Source organism: Globicephala melas, chromosome 5, assembly GCF_963455315.2.
Source record: "Globicephala melas chromosome 5, mGloMel1.2, whole genome shotgun sequence".
In the NCBI taxonomy this organism is placed as follows: Eukaryota; Metazoa; Chordata; class Mammalia; order Artiodactyla; family Delphinidae; genus Globicephala; species Globicephala melas.
Window position 1 is genome coordinate 120,663,553 of NC_083318.1, and position 25,430 is coordinate 120,688,982.

The following is a 25,430-nucleotide window of genomic DNA, read 5'->3' on the forward strand; positions in this document are numbered from 1 at the left end:
CTTTTTCAGTCTTTGTTACATATTTTCAATTATGTGCATGTATTATTTTAGAAAAAATAATGAAGCACAATGATTTAATCTTCTAGACATACATGGAGGATATTAAATTTCATTTACTTTTAAACCATAATCATACTCTTTCTGTTTGCCCCAGAATATATTTTAATTAAATATTCTTAGTTATATTAAATGGTTATAGAAATCTTAGTAAAAATACTAAACTATTAGTTACCAGATTTATAAAGTTAATATAATATTGAGAAATGCCTTAAAATTATCTTTGTGTAAAAAATTCTATGAGGACTTTCCTGGTGGCACAGTGGTTAAGAATCCACCTGCCAATGCAGGGGACACAGGTTCGAGCCCTGGTCCAGGAAGAGCCCACATGCCGCGAAGCAACTAAGCCTGTGCACCACAACTCACAACTACTGAGCCTGTGCTCTAGAGCCCATGAGCCACAACTACTGAGCCCGCGTGCCACAACTACTGAAGCCTGCGCGCCCTAGAGCCTGTGCTCCGCAACAAAAGCCACCGCAATGAGAAGCCCGCACACCACAACGAAGAGCAGCCCCTGCTCGCCACAACTAAAGAAAGCCCGTGTGCAGCAATGCAGACCCAATGCAGTCAAAAAAAATTTTTTTAATTGTAAAATTTATAAAAAATAAAAAAATAGTTCTGTGAATTTTTAAGACTTTTTTTCACGATCAAAGGCAGCTCATATGCAAACCAAACAATTGAGAAAGAATTTGGAAACCAGGGTGGTTATCTAAGGGCAGATATAGGACTCCGAGGATATTCAGAAACAGGGCATTCAGAAATGGCTTCACCTTTATTTATCCTTTTTCATAAACTTAATTGGCTACTCTAATGTCACACTTTGTACTAGCAAATCAGGAAGCATCTATTAATGTGTTTTTCTCTGCTGAATGGATGCCAGAGGTTACCCCTTCCTTTAGATAGCAACCAATCTATTTCAGTAATAAAAGTCATTGTCATATTAACAATGTTTTCTATGTGGGCTGTTAAGTTAGTCAATCTCCAAGACATAAAATTCATTCTCTGTCTAAATTATTTGCACTTATATCAGTTTCTGTTGTTTTAGGTTGAAAAATATTTCAACAGAAATTTATTTGGGTGACTCTTAATAGCCCATACGTTTGCATCAAACATGTGTTTCATTGACAGACATTTCTAACATGAAGTAATCTGTTTATGGCCATGTAGTCAAGATGCTCTTAATTTTAGAATGTTCTGATGAATGAAATCCCAATAGTTAAACAATGTGAAGGCATCTACATAGCTTACATGATTATTGAGATAGTGGTAGGTTTACAGATATAACATGTGAAAATATCTGTAAAATCATTTGCTCAGTTAAGATGCACACGTTATTTAAATATTAACCTCATAAATACATTCCAAAATATTATTATGTTAGAATTCCCTGTGTACTTTCCCAGTTCCATTTCATTCACACACTTTCCTTTCCCTAATAGAGAATCACCTTCTGATTTTCCTCCCATTTTCTCTAGCACATCCCGTAATCAAAGGTCCCACCTGAATGGTCAGAATTAAAAATAAGAGAATGAAAGAAATCGGCCAATTGTGTGTGCCCTACTCAGTCTACCAATGCCACTTCCCTACTGTATAGCTCCTTCTGCTTTTATTTCTATTATAAGCCTCCCTCCCTCCCACTCTTTCAAAATGTGGTCATCAGCAAAGGGTCAGAACTTTATTTACATAATGGAATGAAGAGACCGAGGAAAACAGCTAGAAGGAGTGCAACCAGTCTCTGGTTGAAAGAGTCATCCTCTCAAGAACTCATTGCCATTTAATAGGGATGATAACTTTGTGCAGAAGGACTTACTTCTCTACCAGTGTTGAGATGACAAAGCATCCCACGGTTAAATATATTTGTGAAACAATAGCTTCAAGGAGATTGAAGAGACATTGTTTATTGCAGAATTTCTCAGGCCATTTTAATGTCCTAATATATATATTCAAAACTTTTTCCTCCACAGAAAACTTTTTTCCAAGGAATATATATGCTATAGAGCAATATGGGCAACACAGTATTAAAGGAATAAAGCCCTGGAAGTATGAACTCGGGTTTTTGAGGTATTGACCATCAGGTAAGAGAAGTATGATTCACCCTTCATAATGTCTCACATGGCCACTCACCTACTCACCTCGCAGCAGCCATGACGGCCATCAATTACAGAGCACCTGCTCTGCTGCAAGTATTACTAAGTGTTCTTTCCTCATTTCTTGGTGAGGTACAGAGAGGTCCTGTAACAGTTACCTAAGGTCATATGACTAACTACTAGGTGATTCAGGTAGGCTTTAAACTCAGAATGAGGAACCTAAGCCTAGATTTTCATATGCACCAGATCAGAAAATTATTCTCAGAGGTCACATAATAAAGTACTACATATGAGCATACTTTCTAATGAATCTTCTATATTTTCCCAAGGAGAGGCAGAAATGAAATGTGTGTTAATTGCTAACTTCTCAGAAGGCTGGCTCTCATAAAAAAAATAGAAAAGCTGTCCCTTTCTCTCCATAATTATAGGAACTGTAGGTTACTTAAAACTAGAAATTTGCTTAGGGGCCCCTTTCTGTTATTCTCCTCACCCTTAGAGGTCTAGGTGAAACACTGTATAGATTTATACCCTATAAGGAATACACTGCTCAGACATAATTTAAACAATTTCAAATATATCACTAAAGCTTTACCTATACAACTATATCAACTATTATCTAACTATATGATGATATTAGAAATGCCTTTATCACAAAAGTTAAGAGTCAACTACAGTATGATCTGAGTCAACTACATTATGAGTCAACTACACTATGATCCAGTTTTTCTGTGTGTTGCTTTTTCTTCATGGGGCCGGGGAGGGGGGGGGGGTATAATCTATGATACAGTTGTGGACCAAGTCTCCTCCAAGGATAAAGCAATGAACATTAACTACATTTTTATTTTTGAAAATATAATGCTTAAACAGAATTAAATTCTCAAAATGAGAAAAATGTTCTTTACCCATCAACTATTTTTCCTCAAGACAACGCACAATTCACATATAGAACCACAGCATTTGTTTTCATAACAGATCACAGGTTTCATCAAGTTCAGTTTGTAGTGAATCCCCAGAGAATCATGTGTTTGAGATATTACAGTGTTTAATGTAGTGTTGACAAAAATTAAACAGGAGAACTGAAAGAACATTTATATGAGGCTCTCAATCCTGAGATTCATATGTATGTGACACCAGAAGTGCAGGGAATGAGCCATGTAAACACACTTCTTCCAATAAAAGTGAAAGCTGAATACCAGCTTATGCTGGATGTAATAATATTTGCCTTTTGCTAAGCACCTGTTATGAATGCTCCAGGCACTTTACACACAGAATTATATTTAATCATCATGATCCTAAAAAATAGGGTGCTACCCAATCCAGATATAAAAGAATTGGATCCTAGATAAGTAATCTGTTCAAAGTCACACAAGTAAGTGACAGATCCCATATCTGAGTTGATATAGGTAAGACACAGATATCAGTACAGATAATCAACTCACAAAGGTGAACGCAACTTGTAGCCTTAGTTATCGTGTAAAATAACATTTATCAATGTTAAATTAGAAAAATGTATAGGAAACAGGTGAGAGATTAGGAAAGTAGTTTCCTCTATAATACAAATAAAATTTTTGATAAATTGTAAACTAATATTCTATAGGCATATCCAAAGATCTATCTTAAATTCCTTTTAAAAAGGCATTGTGTGTCTTTTTTAATTTTAATATCTTATACAGTTTAATACTAATAAAATTTCAGATATTCTCCTTCTCATAATTTCAATGCAGAGGTCACATTTTTCCAATTAATGATTCAAGGAACTAATTTTGTGATAAAATATTACCTGGAAAGACATTTCAAATACAGAAAGTAATGACTTGTTACATTTGTTCACAGGAGCACATCAGGAAAGTTCAACCTTCATGTGGTTGTAACGTGAGTGAGTAGAAAGTTTCCAATTTTGTCAATTGATTTAAGTAACCCAAGTTACTATATACTTCTGAAACCTAGGACCTTTTTCACACAGAATTTTCTTCCCAAATTAATCCAATAGAATACTTAATAGAATTTCAAGTTGATTCTCCCCAAATCGGTATATGCATATAATGCAATTCCAAAGAAATGAAAGGCATCTGTTTTTGTTAGTGCAGATCCAGCAAACAGGAGATGGCTTATAAGCCAGAAATTCTTAGGGTCCTGACACCAGTGTGTTTCAGGCGCCAACATCTGGTTCAGTGCCTTCCAGATTCCCTAGCTTCCTGATGGTGATAAGAAAGCAGTCACCACCCCATTTGCCCCTACCCCCTGTTCCAGCCCCCCACCCAAGCGGGACACTTAGGAAAACTGTCCCAGCCTATTTCCAAACTCCTTACATCAATTATGTAAAAACTCAATTCCCTATCTTAAAGTTCTTTCTGCTTAAAACTGCTAGATTATTTTCTATTAAATGCTTCTAAACGTGTTACACAGCATCCCAATTGTTTCATGGGAAGGAAAAGTGGACAAAATAATCTCTAAATGCAAGTGGCAAAACAGAAGAATAAATATCTATTAATAGCCAAGAAAATAAAGGAAAAGGAGATTTCTTGGGAGAACTTTCCTTAGCAGATATTGGCTTGGGAATAAACAAATACATCAGTAGAACAGAACACTCCAAATGCAAATTCCAGGATATACGAAAATTTGCTGTATGGCAATGGTGGTATTTCAATTCATTTGGAAGAGTAGGGTTCCTTTAATAAATGTTGATTTCTCAATTGGCTGCCCTTATTTTTTTAAAAAAAGAAAAACTTAAGTTGGATTTCAGCCTCATGCTATAAACAAAAATAAATCCCAAGCATACTACATGCAACTATAAAAAGTTAAATCCTAGAAAAAAAATGTAGAAAGTGACATTGGTCATTTAGGGGTTTATAAAAGACTCCTCCAGCCAAGACAGTAAACAGAACTAGGAAAGAAAATATACGCATATTTGAACCAATGAGCATTAAAATATATTCAGTGGCAACAAACACCATAATCTAAATCATTTAGAAAGACTAAGATAAAGAAAAGTATCTGTGATCCATAAGATAAAGTACATGATATGTTCTTACAGTATGATCTTACAATGTGCTCTTACAAATCATTAAGACAGAAGACATGATAGAAATATGAGTAAATGATATGAAAAAATGCTAGTTAAATTTTACCTAGCATTCAAATAATAATGAAATGTCACTATTAATATACCTTCTGTGGGTGGGCATGAATGGGAAGAGGGTCTCTTTAAACTGCTGGAGGGACTGTGAATTACGTTACCATTTTTATGACAGTTATCTGGTAATATTTATATAACAATATTTTATAAGGGAGAAATCAAACCTTTAATGGATTTAACTGGGGTTTTTTTTTTTTGAAAGCTGAGAGCACTGCTATCCAACAGAAAATACAAGTCACAAATGCTAACCACATATGTAATTTTAATTTTGTAACAGCTACATTTCAAAAATAAAAACAGGTAAAATTAATTATAGTAATATATTTAATTTAATCCAGTAAGTGCAATATATTTAATCCATATAAAATGTAATCCATATAAAATGTAATCCATATAAAAATGACTGAGAGATTTTATATTCTACTTTTTTGTACTAAATCTTTGAAAACTAGTGTGCGTGTGTTTGTTTGTTTGTTTGTTTGCGGTAAGCGGGCCTCTCACTGTTGTGGCCTCTCCCGTTGCGGAGCACAGGCTCCGGACGCGGAGGCTCAGCGGCCATGGCTCACGGGCCCAGCCACTCTGCGGCATGTGGGATCTTCCCGGACCGGGGCACGAATCCGTGTCCCCTGCATTGGCAGGCAGACTCTCAACCACTGCGCCACCAGGGAAGCCCTTTTTGTTTTTTTTTTAGTGTGTGTTTTTAGATTTCCAGCACATCTCAGTTTGAACCAGCTGTATTTAAAGCGCTCAAGAGCCACCTTATCTAGTGTATACAGTGTTAGGCAGCATGGTACAGTGTTTTTTGCCCATCAGCAGACAGAAAGTATGTAAGATTTCACTGATCTGACATCACAGAACAAATCTGCATTCTACACCCTTGTCAGGGAATGCAATTTTGAGCTCACTGTCATTTATTATCAAAATCTTCTATGACACAACTAACATGTAACAAGAACAGTCAACATTTATAACTATACCAACCTGCTTGAATGTGCTTTTATTTAGCAACATTCAGTTATGTGGATTCGGACAGGAAGAATACAATTGGATAGACTTATGTAGGGTTGCTGTTTTATCAAGCGGGTATGACAAAAAGAGGTGGGTGAGAGTTGAAGCATGTGCAAAGATATTATTGTAATAGTGATGCATTGATTCCAATTTGGATAAAAAGGACGGGATGATCAACAAAAAATAAAGCTATGGAATAATCTAACATTGAAACAAAGTTTCTATGAAATATGAAAAGTTTTAGAAACAAAGTTTCTAAAGAAATATGTTATTTTCCATTAACACTGATGCTTAGGGAGAGAAGGAGGTGGGGAGAGGGAAAAGGAATGAAGGAGGAGAAGGAAGGGGAGGAGAGGAGGAGGAAGAAGCACTCTGGAAACATGGAAAAAGAGAAGGAAAGAAGTAAGGGAAAAAATGAAACAGAATATTTAAACACATAAGAAAATCTATACATTAAAATGTGTTCCTAATGGAATTTATGGAACTTGTCTTTGCAAGTTTTCACAGGAGAAAATACCCTTTGGTGTAGTGCTATTAGCTTTTGAGTACAAGTAAATCATTATAGCAGCACAGATCTTAAAACAAAAAAATATATACATAAATAAAATTCTTTCCTTGGCCCACATCTCCTGCAGTGGCTACTTCCTTTCTACACTCTGGCAGCCACGCTTTAAAAAGTTGTCTACATGGCGTGCACATCCTCATCTACCTTCACCCTTCAACTCGCATCCCCTCTACTAAAGCTACTTACTTCTCTAAGGTCATCTTAAGTTTCAAGGTGCCAGATCCATTGGCTAAATTTCAGTCCTCAATTTACCTGACCTATTCAAAGAATCTGAGTCAGTTCACCATTCTTGCCTTCCCCAAACATTTTATTCTTGAATTCTTGCCGTTTTACACTTATCTTCCTCCTTTTCTCTTTAGCCTCTCCTCAATCATATTGGGTAACTCCTCTCGCTCTATCAATGCTTTAAATGTTTGCTTTACATGGTTCTTTATCCTGGGTCATCTTTTCTTTCTACTCTAAACTCTTTTTTTTCTGTTATCTTATTTACTGATGCAGTTTTAAAGACTGTATTTTCCCCAATTTTATATCTCCAGCCTGAACTGCCTTTCTGAGCTCCAGATCATAATATCAAATGTTTACTTGACATCGCTACTTGAATATTTCCCAGATATCCCAAATATAATATACGCAAAATTGAAATTGGATGTTCTCATGCCCTTACCGTTTCCTCCTGCTCTTTCAATCTTTTCCATTGGAGTAAACGACAGCTTTATGACCCTCCAAGTTTTCCATGCCACAAACCTAAGACTGATTCTTCACATCTCTTTCCCCCTCAGGTTCTATATCTCCTACTATACCACAAAAAGTATGTAAGTAATAGTTCTTAATAAACATGTCCACTTCTCCCTATATTTTACTGGTTGATAAATTCCTAATTGTTCAAAACCTTTCCATTGTTTTGACCTCTTCCAATTTGTTGTACCAAAAGCAGGTTACATGATCTTTTTTTTTTAGGTTATAAATTCTCTTATTTTCACCTTCATTGATTTAGAAGGTGATTCAGAAGAAGAACAGCCTTTCATGTGATCTTCTAAAAACCAAAATCTAGTGATGTCATGCTTCTGTTTTAAAACTCTTCAATAGCTACTCATTATATTTACGTAGGGAACTTTGCTCACAGATTTATGTAATTTAGTTTCCGTTTACTTTTCCAGCTTCTTCTTCTGCAACTCTCCCCGTGGCTCATTATAAGACTGTGAATGTACCCTTGTCAAAACCTGAAAATCTTTTATCATTCTGAGCCTAATTCCTTCATCTACATCACTACACTTAATTGATCACACCTGAACTTCATTAATTTGTGCCTATCTCCCCAGTTTGGTAAGAGCACACTGAATTTAATCTTGTTTTCCAAGATGATCATTAACCCCATTATTAACATATCATCTGTAACCTAATGAGGATACTAAACTTTCTACTCTATTACTAAAAAAAATATCTTAATCAAGGACCTATCTCTGAAGTACAATGCTGATTACACTGCTTCAGATTGATATTAATCCGCTGACAGTGTGTATAAAGTTTTCACAATTGCCTGTCAGTGATGCTATTTTTCATCATATGCCGGGGGATTGCAATAATAGTCAGTAAATTATGCTGCTTTTGTATCTTCTCTTCCTTTTTTACCAAGATAAATGTCATAAGCATCCTCTCTGTGTGCCTCAATTTCAATACATTCTAAAAATTTGTCAGAAACAGTATGCTGTAAATTTTTCAGATAAATAAAAACAGAGTTAACAAAACAAAAAGTCTATTGCTAAATTTTATAATTAACGTAATTCTGTAACTATAGTACATAATGCAAAACTCTAGACTTCTTAACAGTGCTTAATTCTTATAATATTAACCTTTGAATGAAGTATTTCCTCACCAACTATAGAGACTTCAAGTTTAGAGACAAAAATAGCTGCATGCAGTTTCTTCAAATATCAACAATAAAGCTAGAAAACTCCAAATATTCTTATCTAGAGGAACACAAGACTTACTCATAAGGCACCCTACTTTCAGCACATAAAAGGAATAGACCTAATTCTCAGATTGTTTTAACTTTCAATGGAAGATGCATAGAAGACATCACTTGAACAATAATAACAACTTTCTAAAAGAGAAGCAGCTTCTGTGAACAGGAGTGGCAGTGTTTGAGAAATGAAGTTATTCTAACCCAAACTCTTTTTTTTCCTCCAAAGAAGAGACGCTCATTCAAATTAGTCCATGTAAAGAGAAGGTCATTGCAAGGACGCCACAGGCATTTCATGAACAGACAATATCAGAACAAGGGCAGCTGGGTCTTACTTGGTCTGGAAATGGGAAGTCAGAAACTAAAACTCCTCTCTTTGTCTTTCAGTGCTCCTTAATTCTCTCTTCTCGTCTTCTTTCTAATTATCCACCTTGCACATGAGTCAACTAGCTGTCAGCCTCTACTGTGTATCATCACACATCGACCTTCCCCTGACAACAGTCTCATTATCTCTTGTTTGAAAGAAGGGCTTGGTTGAGGCCAACAAACCTTTAAATGTGTGTGCCAGACAACACACATCACTGGTCATGAAGCAGTCCACGGACTGGCTGCCTTTGAATCAAGTGCCTATTCTTGGCCAAAGTAACTGTTTCTGGAATCTGGGCTGTTCATGGTTCTACCCATTTTACATAGGTATGGATGGACAGGATATGAAAAAGGAAGGGTCCTCTGGTCTACAGAGAAGTGCCTGGAGTAGTGAAAGTTCTAAACTCTTACTGAAAAGTAATGAGGAAATTAAGGAAATTATCTCCTTAATTGAAATCAAAGTAGATTTTTGCTTCAGTTTTATCTCACTCACTTTCCCAACTGTGACCCAATGGTTCACGAATTGTATTAAAACTGTAGTTGTCTCCTGAGATTTTTTAATTACATGGGTCTACTAAATCTAAATAAAATGTGATTGGCCAATGTAGAAAATGTATAAATTTTAGGGATTCTTCATACAGTCACAAGAAATACGCTACAACAGTGGTCCCCCAACCTTTTTGGCACCAGGGACCGGTTTCGTGGAAGGCAATTTTTCCGCTGGCTGGGCGGGGGGCAGGGTGGTCCAGGCGGTAATGCGAGCGATGGGGAGCGGCAGTGAAGTGTCCCCTTGCTCCCCTCCTGCTGTGCGGCCCAGTTCCTAACAGGCTGCGGACCACTAACGGTCCACGGCCTGGGGGTTGGGGAGCCCTGCTCTACAATGTGTCATTCCAGTTCCATGATTTTATAGAATCCTACCACTTTGATATGATTTGTTTCTCCATATCTTTGATGTTGGTGCTTCACCCTCCACCCCAAACCCTAAAACAAAATTACACGTTTTTTTAGGAAATGAAAGAACACAATGAATTATTAAATGTTTTCATATGATTATATGGAACAATATAACTTCTTGTCCAAAGTAGGTGCTAATCCTCTGATGCTCTCAACTGTCAAGGTAATGTGATATCTATATGATATGAATTCCAAGTAGAAACGTAATAAATGGTAGCTATTAAAAGAAGGCCAAAATTTCAAGTGGTCTGACACTATGCTTTCTTCTGAAAGTTAGACATGATCCTAAGGATAAATTCAAACAAAAAGGGAATGAGGATATTGATCCCAACCAAAGGATGAAGTTTACACCTCAGGGTAGATCATGACCAAACGAAATCAGGCAAATGAAATTCCAAGTCAGGAACTGTTCTTACACTTTTCAGTATGTCTTCCTTATAAAATGGAACACATAAATCATGAAGCAATGAGAATTACTAATATGGAAAAGAGGTACAGGAGCTTAAAAGAAAGGAAAATATGGCACATGCTTAATATGATAAAACAAAACTTATTTTAATAAACTGGAGCAAAGAAAATCTTATAAAAGACCACAAGGCAATGATGAATTACTTCTCATGATTACAAAGGGAAGTGGTCTTTCTGGATTATCTCAATCTGGAGCACTTGGAAGCAACAATGATAAAGTGGTAAAGGTCTAAAAGGCTCATTATTTTTCTCTGAGTCAAAAGTAAATACAGGAGGGTATAAGTCCATACAATATCTGTTATTTTCACCACCTGGACTATTTCAGTGTCTGCAGTAAAACTTAGATACCATTCTTTACATTTAAAACAGGAAAGAATTACAAGGCCATATAATAACTTATTTTTAAATAATAACTTCCAGAATGTTTCTCCTTCCTATTCTTATTTCATAGTTGTCTCCAAAATTACTATAAGATATTCTATAATTTATAAAGAAAGTAATAAAATAGCAACTGTAACTTAGATGATCGGGCAAAAGCCATTTAAATTCTCAAAACATGTGATTTATATTTGGCAGGAATGATATTCTTTACATTGGATTTTTTTTAACCCAACAGTAAATATTTTGGTAAAATAGATCTTCCATCTTCTTATAATTTGATGAAGTATCCCACAATTTTATGTTTGATGCTTATTTTTTTCATATACATTTATTTTTTTTTAATTGGGTCACAATTGGTACTCTGTGATATGGGGAAATAAAACACACTCTCATTTTGTCCTCTTAAATTCCCGCTTTATTCTTTCCTGTAACTGCCCTAGTTTAAACCCTTTTAATCCATCTATCCTTAGTTATTCTCATTGTGGATTCCTTCTTTTTCTCCTCTCAGAACTATTAACCACACTATTTCCCCAAGATTATGACAATATCTTACTACAGAAGTCACACTCCCAAATTTTTTTAGTGTGGGAGTTTGATGGCTTCATTCTTTTAAGTTTTTCCCCAAGTCACCATGAGGCAGCTTCTCAATAAGAACTCTATCTTTTACATGTAAATATGACACTACTGACCAACGACCAAGGAAGTAAAACTAACACGTATCAAGCAATTACTCTTTGCTATGGCACCCTGAAAAGCACTTCACATGCATTTTCTCCTTTAATCCTCAGAAACATTCTTTCAAATAAATGTTGCTTTGTACCCACTTTTGCTTTTTTAATGGACCATTTGGGATAATGACAGATTGATTGATTTATCCAAGATCGCAAAGCAGATATGCAATGAAGCTGGACTGAAGCAGTCTGAGCCCAGAGGCCATCATAAGTAGGGTATGATCACCTAAAGCACATGTTCAGATACATGTGGCAAGAAAGGTCCCTCTGCTACCCCAAGTACGACGCCCAGTATGCTGTTGTGTACGCCTGAAATCCTAAGCAAGTAAATATTACAGAATTATCCCATATTAAAGTAAAAAGGCCCTGAGAGAGCTACCTCTCTTTAAAATCTCAGCATAAGTAAGCTTATCTCAGAACCTTTCTCGCTGGTCTGAAGAAAGCAAGTTTTACCAGCCACTAGAGTTAAATAGGGTATTTCCCTGGTAGGAGAAATCTACCTTGTTGGCTATGTTGGAAGACTGTAGTTAAGAGTAAAGAGCTTCAAATCTGCAAGAACTTTAGGACACAAAGGAAAGACCTAGACAAACCATGTTTCTCACAAGCAAAGATGCAGTCCATCAGACCACAGTTTTCAGAATGTTAATGTTCAACGTTTAGAAAGTTAACATATTAAAATGTGAGACAGGACAGATGCTCTCTGCTTTTAACCTAACAACTCATCTCTCTCTTCATCAGAGGCATCAAATAATAAAAAATACAAAAACTATGGGGTAGGGAGCAATCTGTGCTTTAATAAACAGTCCTTATTGAAGGTAGCAGTTTAAATTTAAACATTAGTTTTGGAATAAAACAAGGAAGGAACTTCTCTTTTGGACATTAGTGGACAGTATCTAGTTAAACATAAAGCCAGAAAATAAAGTCTAAGCGGAATTTTCACCACTGTGCACCATTTTCACACTGTCTTAGTTCTGGGTATCATATCTTTTCTGCTTCCATTAAAGGACAAGTTGGACACTCAAAGATTTCTCTGATGGCAGTAAACACAAGATATTGTCATTACAAATACACAATACACCTAATGCTAGACATATCATCTTCATAGGCATGAAACTGTATTTACCACTTTAAACTGTGTTTGCCCATTTTACACTCATATCACTACACAAGTCTTGGGGGTGGGCAGGTAAAGATTGTTGGTGAAATGATGAACAGGATCTTCAAATAGTTATTGGTTATGGGACTGTGGGCAAATCACTCCCTGAGTCTCAGTTTTCGCATGTCTAAAATGAGGCAGTTGGACTAACTGACCCTTAATGTGTCACATTAAGCCAAAGTCTAAGATGCTGTGGAGACACTTGCCCAAAGCAGACACAGAGGTCACACGGAAAGGTATCCATTTTTTAAAAAAGGATTAATCAGAAATAGTTCTTTTAGAATACTCTTCATATCTAGGAATGGCATGGGTTAATAACAAAAAGATAGCTCAGTATAAGAAAAGTGTCATTACCTGAGCCAGATGAGGAGACAAATGAAGCAAGTAATAAATACCATATTGGAAGGACCAAAGGAGATGGGGGGAAACGCATGGGAGGAACAGAGCTACTCAGGATGAGACAAAAGTTGGTTCACATCACTCCAGCATTATTCACAATGGCAAATACCTCAAAGTATTACTTGAGTATTAAGTGAAATAATAGTCATGTTCTGGCTAAAGTGCTCCATCTAGAAGTTTGAAACAAATTGTAGCTGATTCTATTTAACTAAATTGTTCAGTTGAAACTACAAAAGAGCTAACCTACTCAAGGTTCAAAAGACAAGGCTGGTTTATTTACTGAACCAAGCACAGATGCAGTCCATCAGACCACAGTTTTCAGAATAATGTTTAACATTTAGAAAGTTAACATATCAAGATATAATTCCTTTCTTGCCATTTCCATTGCCACAAATACCCCCATATTAACTGAAAAACAGTCTTTTAAAATTTATATATGAAAAAAAACACTTGCCAAGAGAAACAGCTAAAGCCATAATTTCATTACTTAACAAAATGCTAATAAGCTATGAGAAACTCCATTCAGCAAATTAATAGAATTTCACTCAGATTTTCTTATCACACATCTCAGTGTGAACATCTCCAGGAATCTTAATATCCAAGTGAAGCCTTTTCTTTTTAATTTTCAAAACTGAACACTTTTTATAATCAGTGTACAATTCACAAATGGATTTGACATACTTCAAAAAGGAATGAAAACAAGTGCCTTAACTTCTGTTTGACCCATAAATGCATTTATGTATTCAACCGAACGGACTGCTTTTCCTTTCAACAAGTTAAGAAAATCTGTGTTTCGAGGAGTTTTTATAGAAAGTAACCTGTCTGATTAGTAGGTCACAGGCCAAATTTACCGGATTGGATTTTGGGAGACCTGGCAGGTAAACGGGCGATGCTACCAAAGGGCAGGTTTGCCATGTTGACAAAAGTTTTAGGCTGATGAATAACTTTAAAACACGTTCCAAGCTGATTTTAGAAACTAGAGGAGCCTGTCCCGGGTGCTCGGGAAAGTTCCAGCTACTCAGAAGCTGCGGCACCGGCGGTGCCACGCCGCCCAGATTCAAGGAGCGCTCCCACCGCGTCGCGTCCCGATTCCCCCGGCAAGGAGCCCGCGACAGAAGCCGGCTGCGCGGCGGAGCGGCAGCCGTCGTCCCGCGGCCTCGAGGCGCACAGTCTCCGCGGGACCCCGGGGCGGGCTGGCCTCCTTCCGGCCGCCCGGCCGCGCGCACACCCACCTCGGGGCGCTGGGCCGCCTGCGGGCCATTCCCGACTCCCGCCCGCCCGGCCCGGCGCTGCTGGCAGCATCGCGGCTGCTGAAGCCCGGGCGCCTGGACAGGTGCCCGCCGAGCCCGGCCTCTCCCGGTCTGAGGTTCTCCGCGAGCTGGTCTCCGGGCCCCCGACCGTCCTCAGCCCGCTTCCCACCGCGGCGGCTGCGGCCGAGGTCCCGGAAACGCAGCCCCGGGGCGCGGGCCTCAGGGCGAGGGCTCGCCACGCTGGGCGCCCCGCGGAAGTGAAACTGCTCAAGGGCTTGCTCGGGCCTTCTTTTTAGGACGCTTTGGTTTCTCCTAACACTCTTTGGTCCTGTTCCCGCCTCATCTTTTCACTCAGGACATTTTTTGAGCTAGGCTACCTGTTCCTGTAGCCCTTCTTGTCCCATTCAAGGGCTTCCACGATGCTTCCACTTCCAGGAACAGGGATACCAGAAGTAGACACTTGCTGGAAAAGGGGACTAAGAGATATAGACATACAGATATGGATGTATCAGTAAAGGTATAAAGATGTACATGTAGATACGTAGTTGGTTTTTTTGTTTGTTTGGAGGGTTTTTTGGGTTGGTTCACTGTTTGTTTCTGACATTGCATTTTGCCCAGAAATTTTAAGCTAGAGCCATAAATTATAAAATGATTTTTAAATCCTAAAAATTTATTTCCTATTCCTGCTCCAAGTCAGAACCGGCCTAGTAAAAAAAATAATAAGTTATGGATCTAAATAGGTCCTTTGTTTGTTTGCTTTAAAGACTGTGAAATACTCAAGAGTTTCCCCCAGAGCCTTAAAATAAATGTCCCTTGTTCTCTCAAGGATCTCTAAATTACTAATTTACGTTCTGATGTTAAAAATATTTTTGAAGATCAATTTGAAGTTTTGGTAATCGTTCACGCCTAAATGTCTCTCTCCCTCTTTTTAGAAAAAAAACCTAAAGGAGGGAGGCTTGTGTAGCAATTATTTATCTCACAAAGTCTTTTTTAGAAAATCAACTGTCAAAGTATCAAAATGTTAAACTTTTCTTTCACATAATTGTACTTTTTTACATTTTATACCATAATGAAGTAAACTTGGAGAAATGTCAGCAAATTTTGAAAACTATTATAGGTATCTTTATCCGCTTTCCAATTGTTCCTTTAACCTCATTATTAACTTTAAGTTGATTTCCTGTATTTGAAATAATGGAGCAAAAGATATTATCTAATTTATGAAATAATATCATATTGACAAGTTTACTGTCTTCTACAAATGCCTGTTTACCAACAGACCGCAGTACAATAAGGTAAAGACAGAGGGTTTGGATTGCAGGGTGCATATAAACTCTTGGTCAAGAGTTCCAGGAATTCAGTTCTGAGGAAAGCATAAGTCGTCTTAAACCAATCCATTGGGGAGACAATGCCCTAAGTGATGTATCTTCTTCACAAAAGATACTGTGACAAAGATTTTTGTTTTGTTTTGTTTTGGTTTTTTTCGCGGTTGCGGCCTCTCCCGTTGCAGAGCACAGGCTCCGGACGCGCAGGTCAGCGGCCATGGCTCACGGGCCCAGCCGCTCCACGGCATGTGGGATCTTCCCGGACCAGGGCACAAACCCGTGTCCCCTGCATCGGCAGGCGGACTCTCAACCACTGCGCCACCAGGGAAGCCCTGACAAAGATTTTGAGGAGAAAGTGATATACACATTCCAGCTCCCGCTCCCCTGTTAAGTGTCCACATCTTCAAAGGCATCCCAGTTTGTTCTATGAAATACACAATGCTCATTCCCCCTCCCCCCAGCACACAAAGATTTGCAAAGAAGGATAGTCTTTAGATAGCAAACTGTATCTGTCACATGTCTGAAGAACCCCGGACTGGAAGTCAGAAGGCTGCGGATGCCATCTTGACTCTCCACCTCACTATCTGGGCAACCGGGGCAATTCTCAGTATTTCTGAGCCTTGCATAATCTCAGCTAAATGAGGAAATTGGAATAATTATATTCGAGTCTCTGCCAGCTATACAATTTTATGACGCTGTCTCCTCTAATACACATAGAAGACTTACAGTACATAGGATAATTAAGTATGTTTTCAGATGCTCACTTCCACAATTTATATCCATGTGATCCTGGTAAAATAAAAACAAAAATGTGTTTAAAATTATGGGCTGTTTTTTAAAACTACTTCATTGGTTAAGGCTTTGTGCTAGAAAATCTTTAAAAATCTACTAAAGTTCAAAAATTATTATAGGTTTGTTTTTGTTTCAGGTACGGAATGAGAACATAGCTCTTGTTCAAAAGTTATGAGGTAACAGCTTAGCCCCTTTACTTATTCGTTCACTCTTGTTTTATTAATGTTGCTGTTAACAGCTACTCGTTTTAAGTATTCTATGTGCCAAGCACTATGTAAGTGTTTCACAGTGTTCATGTCATTTGGTTCTCAAAACAATGTGGCTTTAACTATATTTTATAAATGAGGAATCTGGATTTTAAAAGTTTTAAGTGACAGAGCTGGAATTCAATCCCAGATCTGACCCTATAGCCTTCCCTCTTAGTTAGAAGCCTTCTCTTCCTTTTAAGGTCACATAAAGTTATTGCTAAAAATTACATGGACATCATAGGCAAGGTTATACATATACATATCAAAAAATTGCTTTTGTTTTCCTACTCACTTTCCCACAGAGCAAAAATCTCATAGAAATGAGCATCTATCTCCTTAAAAACAGGCATGAACCGTACTCATAGTTCATTACAATACTGGCACTATTGGTTGAGACTATGTAGACATTGTTTTCACAAAGAAAAGAAAATGTGTGGAGATGACACACACAGAGGCCGTGACCTAAGTCTTACATGTATTCTAACTTTGCCTATGCATTTACAAAAAGATATTTTAGAAATGTTTTCACTCATTTTGGTCTTGTTTCTTAGTGTCAAACACAACTTTAGTCACAGTTGACTTTACTTTCCCCCTACTTTCTCCCCTAAGGAAATGATACTGTCTGAAATGCTGGGTTATCTCTTGGTTCACACTTGTTCTCAGGGAAGAGGCACTTAGTAATTCTCACACTGAGATGCTTTTTCAGGCAGAATGCTACCAGCAGTGTGTAATAGCAGGTTTCTGATTTTTCCTCTATTATACAATGACAAAAAATGCTAGCCACAGTTGGTTTCTAGTTTCTCAATATATCAAACTCTTGGATCTATTGATTTTCGTCCCTTGCATTCTTTTTCTCTAGCAGCATACTGACAGCCTCAGTATTATTACTCTACTCGGTAGAAATTATCAGGGTCTCACACGGACGCTATGTTCCAATAACTGGATGTCTGAGGCTGTTTTGACTGTTGCCCTGTTGCAATTGCAGTGGCTGATTTCTTGTGCCCTTGCAGACTGGATGCTTTTGCTAATTCTGCTGGTTTTATTTCTACTTTTAGATTCTGGATCCCTTTAAAGAACAAAACAGGTTCTTTCCTAATGCAGCAAACTATTGTAAAAGTGAAAGAGTACTTTGCTGCTTCATGGCTATTTATTATTGGAGAATTTTCCTCTCGAAGGACATGTCCAGATCTTCAGACACTGAATTATATTATTCTTATAGAGTGTTATTATACATCTTATTTTCTAGTTCAAAACTAGACCAAATACTAGGAAGGTACGAAGGAATTTCTTAGCAATAATACTTTCTTTGTTGTTGTTGCTGGGAGGCTTTCTTCATTTTCTTATCCTTCCTCACATTTAACTGACTTCTTTCATACTAATCTAATTGTGTGATGGGCCCCCTAAAGATGTCCACATATGAATCCCCAGAACCTGTGTATTTATTACCTTACATTCCATGGAAGGTGGAATTAAGTTAAGGATATTGAGATGGGAAGAGTAGCCTGGATTACCCAGGTGAGCCAATGTAATTACACGAGCACTTATAAGATGGAAGCAGGAAAGTCAGAGAAGAGACAGGATGAGGAAGCAGAGATTGGAGTAATGTGCTTTGAATAACGTGAGGAAGGGGCCACAAGCCAAGGAATGTAGGTCTCCTCCACAAGCTGGAAAAGACAAGGAAATAGATTCCCCTACAGAGACTCCAAAAGGAACCAGCTCTGCTGACGCCTGTCTTTAAGCCCAGTGAGACTGATTTTGAACTTCTGACCTCCCAAACTGTAGGATAATAAATTAGTGTTGTTTTAAGCTACTAAGATTGTGGTAGTTTGTTAGAGTAGCAACAGAAAGCTGACACCAACCTACGGCGATAAATTGAGTGTTTGGAGACATTCATTAATAAGGAAAAAATTTTACATTCTTCTAAATGAACATATATTAAAGAATATACAATTCCCTTTAGCATTAATTTGCTAAGTCCCTATGGAATAATATTTCACTCTTAATTGCTGGATATGGTAGCTCTTTGATATGCCTTCCTGCAGGGCTGTTTGCATCATGTACTTCTTTCTTCTCTTGGTTGTGTAGATGTGCTGAATCTTCACTTTTCTGTTCAATTAAAGATGACTTGTGGAACTAATCAAGTTGTTTTCTGCTTGTACCATAGCTGATACCACCACACCCACTGCCGCCCATCCTCACCCCTGCCTGTGCTAACAGGTGAAAGTGAGTTTGCTGGAACGGAGCTTGATTACTATATCTGAGTTTTAAGAAACAATACTATAAAATGTTTAAATGTAAAAAAATCTAAAATTCTCTATTTCTCTTTCTGCTTGTTTTGGCTTTCTTTGAGAACTCTGATAATTTGCTTCTGTGTTTACCCTGTAATTATTGATTAGATAAGGTTTTCAGTCCCACTCCGTACCCTACTTATAATGTTTTCCTCAGCACCTAACTCACCACAGGTCTCTCAATAGCTGAACCTGTTAGCTTCAATCTACAGGATTGATAAAAGGAGTCACTGCTCTTCACATTTTCATTATTCACTTATTTATTCATTTATTAAGTCATTCAAAGAGATTTTTGTAAGTGCTTATCATATCCAAGATACAGTGCTGGACACTGGACATACACTGATGAAAAGATACAGCCCTTGCTTCCAAAAACTCTGCCTTCTAGATATTGTGCTTCAGTTTTTGTGGAGAGTTGTATCAGATAAAGTAATACTAAATGGTTCTATGGTAATTGAAAAATACCTTTGGACAACTGGAGGGGTCAAGGATATTCTTGTAAGCAATGTGATTATTGGGGCAGTTTCCGTTATAAATAAATCATAGTAAAGAAACATTGAATTTGGGAGTTTGGAACTAGAAGACAACAACAGGAAGTGGTTTGGAAGCAAATTTCAACAGGAAGAGAAGCAAAGATAATGTTTCAGCCAATGGTGTAACTAGCTATTAGTGTGCTTAGGGCAGGTTCTAATAATTGTGCCCCTTGACACCGTCCAAAAATTAGAAGAGCATATAGAAGGTATTTCCCACATCTACCACACAATTTCAAAAGGCAGTGAATAGCCTGTTAACAGTTTAGAAGAGAAGATAATGCAGACAGTTATTTGAGGGAAGTGAAGTAAGTTTCCTGCTAAAGTCCCTATCATCTTGGATTATGATGTGAAAAGCAAGTCATTGCAATCAATGTCTGAAACACTCATTCAGAGAAGAAAAAGCAGTTAACATAACTGACTCTACAAAGAGCTAAAAAGGGATATCAGAACAGAAAATGGCATTTTATGGTGAGAATTCTCACTAAAAAATTGAGTTTTCATTTTCCAAAAGCAAATTACAGAAATGTTGGTGCCATGAAACCAATATCAAGAGAATTGTAAGTCTTCTGAGAGTTAATTTTGCTCCTTTCCTGTGGCTAGTGCATTCCCCACCTCCCGAGAGACCAGCTGTGTGGTCCCAATTCATCTTTTTAAGAGGACAGCCATGGAGGACTTCTGCCCTCATGAGTCATCTGAGATTTCAGGACAGAGGGCTCTCAATGTCACAGGCTCTACATTCTCTTGCTAGACCTCAAGTAGAGTTCATGGATCCCAAGCCTTTGAGAATAGCTATGGGAAATCTCAGGCCATCATTATTGGGATCAATGAAAAATATTTCTTCATTAAGATCTCCTGGAATCAAAAACATCATGTATGCTTTTGAAGGAAAGAGAAGACATTATTAAGGGGTGATTTCTTTGTGACTCTAGGTCAAATATACATAGGAGAGGGATGTTGAAAACTATACTGAGAGAAGATAGATAAGAGTTTAAGTCACGGATATAGCTACCTCCCTGGAGGTAGCCACAGAAACAGAGGAAGTTAGGGGTATGATAAATTTGTCTAATGGCTAGAGATGTGAATGGGAGAGCACTTTGAAAAATTTTGCTGAGGGATCTAAGAAATATATTTAGTCTTGTGCCACTGCAAATATTTTGCATAAGTTTTCTTACATTTGTTTCCTACTGAAAAAAAATCTGCCTTTTATTTTGGAAATTACTGAAAGTAATATTGCAAGTAACTCAAATAGAAGAAAATAAATTTAAAAATTTAAGATTAAAAATAAAAGTTATTTTTCACTCTATAAATACATACTGAGCATCTTCTATGTGTATAATATTCTAATAATGATGTATAAATGATGGACATTTCATATGCTAAAGTATATAATTTATAAAATTATCCTAATAGTATAATAATTAAGTTAACAAAAATTCAACTTAAAAAGATTTTTGTTTTATAGGCACAATGAATACTTGTCATGAAATAGCACTAAGGAATTTGAAAAAAAAAGTGAATATTCAAAATAATTATGATGGATGATTATCTAGTCAGTCAGCAACTATATATTGAGTACCTACTATGTGTCATAATTTCTATTCTAAGAGTGTGTTCCATAAGACAAATAATAGAAATTGTAATAAAGTATAGAGTATTCCAACATTATAACAGAGAAAATATAATATTATTATAGAGCAGGTACTGGGTTATTTGGGATATTTAGAAGATTAGGGCATGCACAAGAAGGTTAGCTTAGCCTTACAGCGAGTAAAACTCTCGCTGAGGATCAATTATCCCCATGCCTGACCAATTTAAAATAATTAAAATATAATCTCAAAGGTAAGCTCAATTCAGGAAAAGGCAAGTGCTCCTTGGTGCACTGAAACTATTTTCACAAGTGAATTCCAACCTACACCAAAACAAACAAAAAATTTTAATAGATCAGTAAAGCTACTGTACCATAGAGCTAAATATGTCACCTTTTTTCTAAATCTACTGTAACTTATTCATTATTATAATACCTTTAGCAAGTGGTAAATTTTTTTCAGTCTTCTCTTGAAACTCTGAATGAAGTGGACAGGTTACCAGCAGTGTTGATAGTTGCCCCTTTTATACCTTTCGTACTTAGTAAAATGGGATCTGATTTCAGTGACTAACTGGTAGAATGCAATTTATCTTGCCACCAAGTTCTTTTTTCATCAAAAATACTGCCTTAAAGAAGAAAGAGTGAAGCTACATATGAGGTAGGCGTGTTATTTTTTTTCACCCTTTGCAGAAGTACATATTACACAAGGGTATGGTGGTTCCCTCCCACACAAGAAAACCACTGAGAATGGTCTAGTAGCAGTCTCTTAGGATGCTTTCTATTCCCTGGAGGAGGCCTAGCTACCTAATTCCTATTCAGACACAAAGGGAGAAGAGATCCACTGTCTGATATGTGTCCCAGAGAACTAGAAATCACAATACAGATCAGTTGAAGACTTGTGGCCACTTTGTGACTCTGAAATAGGCTCATTAGTGACCTCACCTACGGTACAGATTAACCCTGATTTAACCATTACACCTGTTTGTCAGAAGCTAAAGGGGATTCCCTCCTTGGGCTTAAGAGTGGATTCGCCTATAAACCTGATTATATGATCTGACAGAATGGACTACACCTTCCTGTGACTTCCTGTCCCCTGTGCTTATTCTCATTTTTACCATAACAACACTTATACAGTTTATTCTTATTGATTTTAATATAGCCTTCCTATAATAAAATGTAAGCCCCTCAAAGGATCTTATTCATTTTTCTATCCCTAGGGCTATCATAGTTCTAAGCATAGAATAGGTGACTGATGATATAAAAATTAATGTGTTTGCTGAATTAATTACTGTAAGAACTATTAGAAACACATAGTTGAACAAGAAGGGTCCCAGGTCTCAAAGAGCTTACAGCCTAATGAAGAAGGCAGATATGTAAACTAATGATAATTTAATTCACAAAGAAGTAAGCCCTAAATAAAGGTGCAAACAAATTGTTTAAGCCCGAAATGGAAGAGGTGGTTAAATATCATTAGGGAGACTTCTGAGCAAAGTAAGTTTTGGGGTTTATTTCCACAGGCAGCTTATTTCCACAAAGAGATGAGAGAGGTACAATGAGGGAGCAGCTGTGAGTTATTTCTAAACTTTGGACTTTTATTATTTAAACAGCTTCACTGCTGGTAGCACGGTTTAAGGTTTTATCAGAAGTCATGTATCAGCCTGAACTCTTTTGTATGCACATGACAGAATCCCAGCCCAAATCAGGTTATGTAAAATGAGACATTTTAACAGATCATGTGACCAAACTGTGGGAAGAGGGGTGGTGTACCTGGGCCTTGCGGAAAACTGAAATAAGGGACTGTTCTCTCCCCTCTACTTCTTTTCTCTTATTGTAGAATAGCTGCCTCGAAATGTTGAAAACCTGCTCAGCTGAGGCAAAATGAGTAGGATTGAGAGTTGCTCTCTGGTATCAAGTTTGGAAAATCATGAGGCACAAATGTTCACAGCAGCATTATCCGTAAGAGTCAAAAAGTGGAAACAATCCAAATGTCCATCAACTGATGAATGGATTAGAAAAATATTCCATATACAATGGAATATTACCCTGCAATATAAAGAATGAAGTACTGATACATACTATAACAGGGAATCATTATGTCAAGTTAAGGAAGCCACTCGCCGAAGACCACATGCTGTTATCATTTATACGGTATCATTTATACCACATGCTGTTATCATTCTATTTATACGGAATGTCCAGAATAGGCAAGTCCTTAGGGACAAAAAGTAGATTAGTGATTGCCAAGGGGTTGGGGTTAGGGGCAGATAGAGAGTGAATGCTGAGCCCAGGGGGTTTTTTTCAGGGTGACGTAAATTATTCTAAAATTAGATATTGGAAGTGATTGTGGGACTCTGTGAATATACTAATAATGACTGGATTATACTCTTTAAAAGGGTGAATTTTATGGTATGTGAATTATATCTCAATAAACCTATTATAAAAAATTCATAAAGAAGGGCTTTAATTTAATTAAATTAATTCAAGACCTAAATTAATTCCAGAGCTAATCTTTGCAGTGAGGGAGGGAGGTGTGGAGCGTGCTGATGCAGCTTCCTGAGGTCAGATGCTTGAATCATCAACAATAGTTGGAGGAGGAGTTAGGATATGTTAAAAGAGGGTCACACAAATTCAGAGCACATGGTTGGATCAGAGAAAACCATTTCCCAGGAAAAGGTAGACATTATTCCCAGAAGGAGGAAAGAAGGGATGTGGGTAGATTAAAAAATAAATGTCTACTATAAAAGATCAGCTTGAAAAACCTAGTGACTTTAGCAGTTGGCCCAGTTACTGAAGGCGGTGGCATACACTTCTTAATTCTGTGGCACTCACCTCTCAACCTCTGGGAGTATGGGCTGAGGACAACTCACAACTGTGCTCTCTCCAGGAACTGCCCTTGGCAAAAAGAAGTCGCCTTGCTCAAGGTTACTCATCTTGCCTACAAGACAACCTGTATCCAGGAATACAATAGCTCCGGTGGAAGTTCAATGTGGAAGTGCAAGGGCTGGACTCCTTACCCAAGTGGGAAAACTTTGGAGGGTCATCTAGCATGAGAACTCCCCAAAGTATGGCCTGAGGTCTCTGCTGCAACTGCTTCTTTGTTCAGCTTCTTCCTTTGCCCAGTCGTACTTCCCTTACCACTTGCATGTACTGTTCCTAAGACTATTTCTCAACAAACCCCGGGCATGTAAATATCACAATGTATTCCCCAGAGAACCTGTGACAGTTGGTACCAGGAATGGCCCTAGGAAGCAGACCTAAAAGTAGAATTTGGAGCTGGATCTCACTCCAGGCCTGAGGACATCATCACTGGCACCGAGAGCTCCTGGCCTGTGGTTTCAGTGTAATTGCTAATTTTTGTTTTCAGTGGTGAACTGGGACGGGATGCCAGTGGAAAGGATGAGTTGATGAGTACAATACCTCAGGCACAGGAGAGGTTTGGGAAAAACAGTAATGATAAGGACTGTGGAATTGGATAGCTGTAGAAAGAGCCATTGGTGCATTGAAAGAAGAAAATGAAGGCTGAGGCTGATTAATCACCAATATAAAACAAATTATGAAAGACAGAGGGCCTCCTAGGCAGCATATAAAGAATAAAGAGATTCTCATCTGCTGTACCTGAAGGGCAGAGAAGGCTTAGGATCAGGGCCAACACTTGATTTTATGAGCAGCAGAACTCCAGAGAAGTTTGAATTCTCAATCCCAACAAGTCTGCTATGCCACGATCAGGGCTCTAACTGGGAAGAAATGGACCCTGAAACTTGAGATGCTGATAGCTGAGTCCCTGGGTTGATGCACCTAGAACATTTTAATCTCTGGATTCCTCTGAACTCTCTGTGCCCAGAGAAGTACACCACTTCTCAAGATAAAGGCCAGCACTTCCTCCTTGCTTGACAATAATACACAAGCTTGTGCCTTAAAAGGTAAGATCCCTTCTCATGTTTCATCCCCACTCCTCTCTTGCCACCACATTAATAAGCAGGGTCTAGCTACAACATAACCAGGTAAAGGGAGAGGCGGGCTCCCTAAAGGAAGAAAGGGTCTGTAAGTCAAAGGAGTTGGAAGACCTAGCCAACATATACCAGCAAGATTCAGGACTGGATCCTAAAGGAGATGAATGAAGTCAAGTGAAACATAAAGCTGGATA

General features: G+C 37.7%; 1 protein-coding gene across 5 annotated transcripts in view; it reads right to left on the reverse strand.

Annotated features, from left to right (window-relative positions):
* Window positions 1-25,430, reverse strand: part of BANK1 (B cell scaffold protein with ankyrin repeats 1) — a 358,724-nt gene that overhangs the window by 298,044 nt on the left and 35,250 nt on the right. For 4 of the 5 annotated variants that reach the window (XM_030845095.2, XM_030845094.2, XM_030845093.2 and 1 more), the window contains exon 1: window positions 14,501-14,675. The exons of the other annotated variant lie outside the window; for it this stretch is intronic. In XM_030845095.2, coding sequence (XP_030700955.2) covers window positions 14,501-14,570 — 70 coding nt within the window. In that variant the 5' untranslated portion in view covers window positions 14,571-14,675. Of the gene's footprint in view, window positions 1-14,500; window positions 14,676-25,430 lie in introns of those variants that run through there. 5 annotated transcript variants of the gene reach the window in all.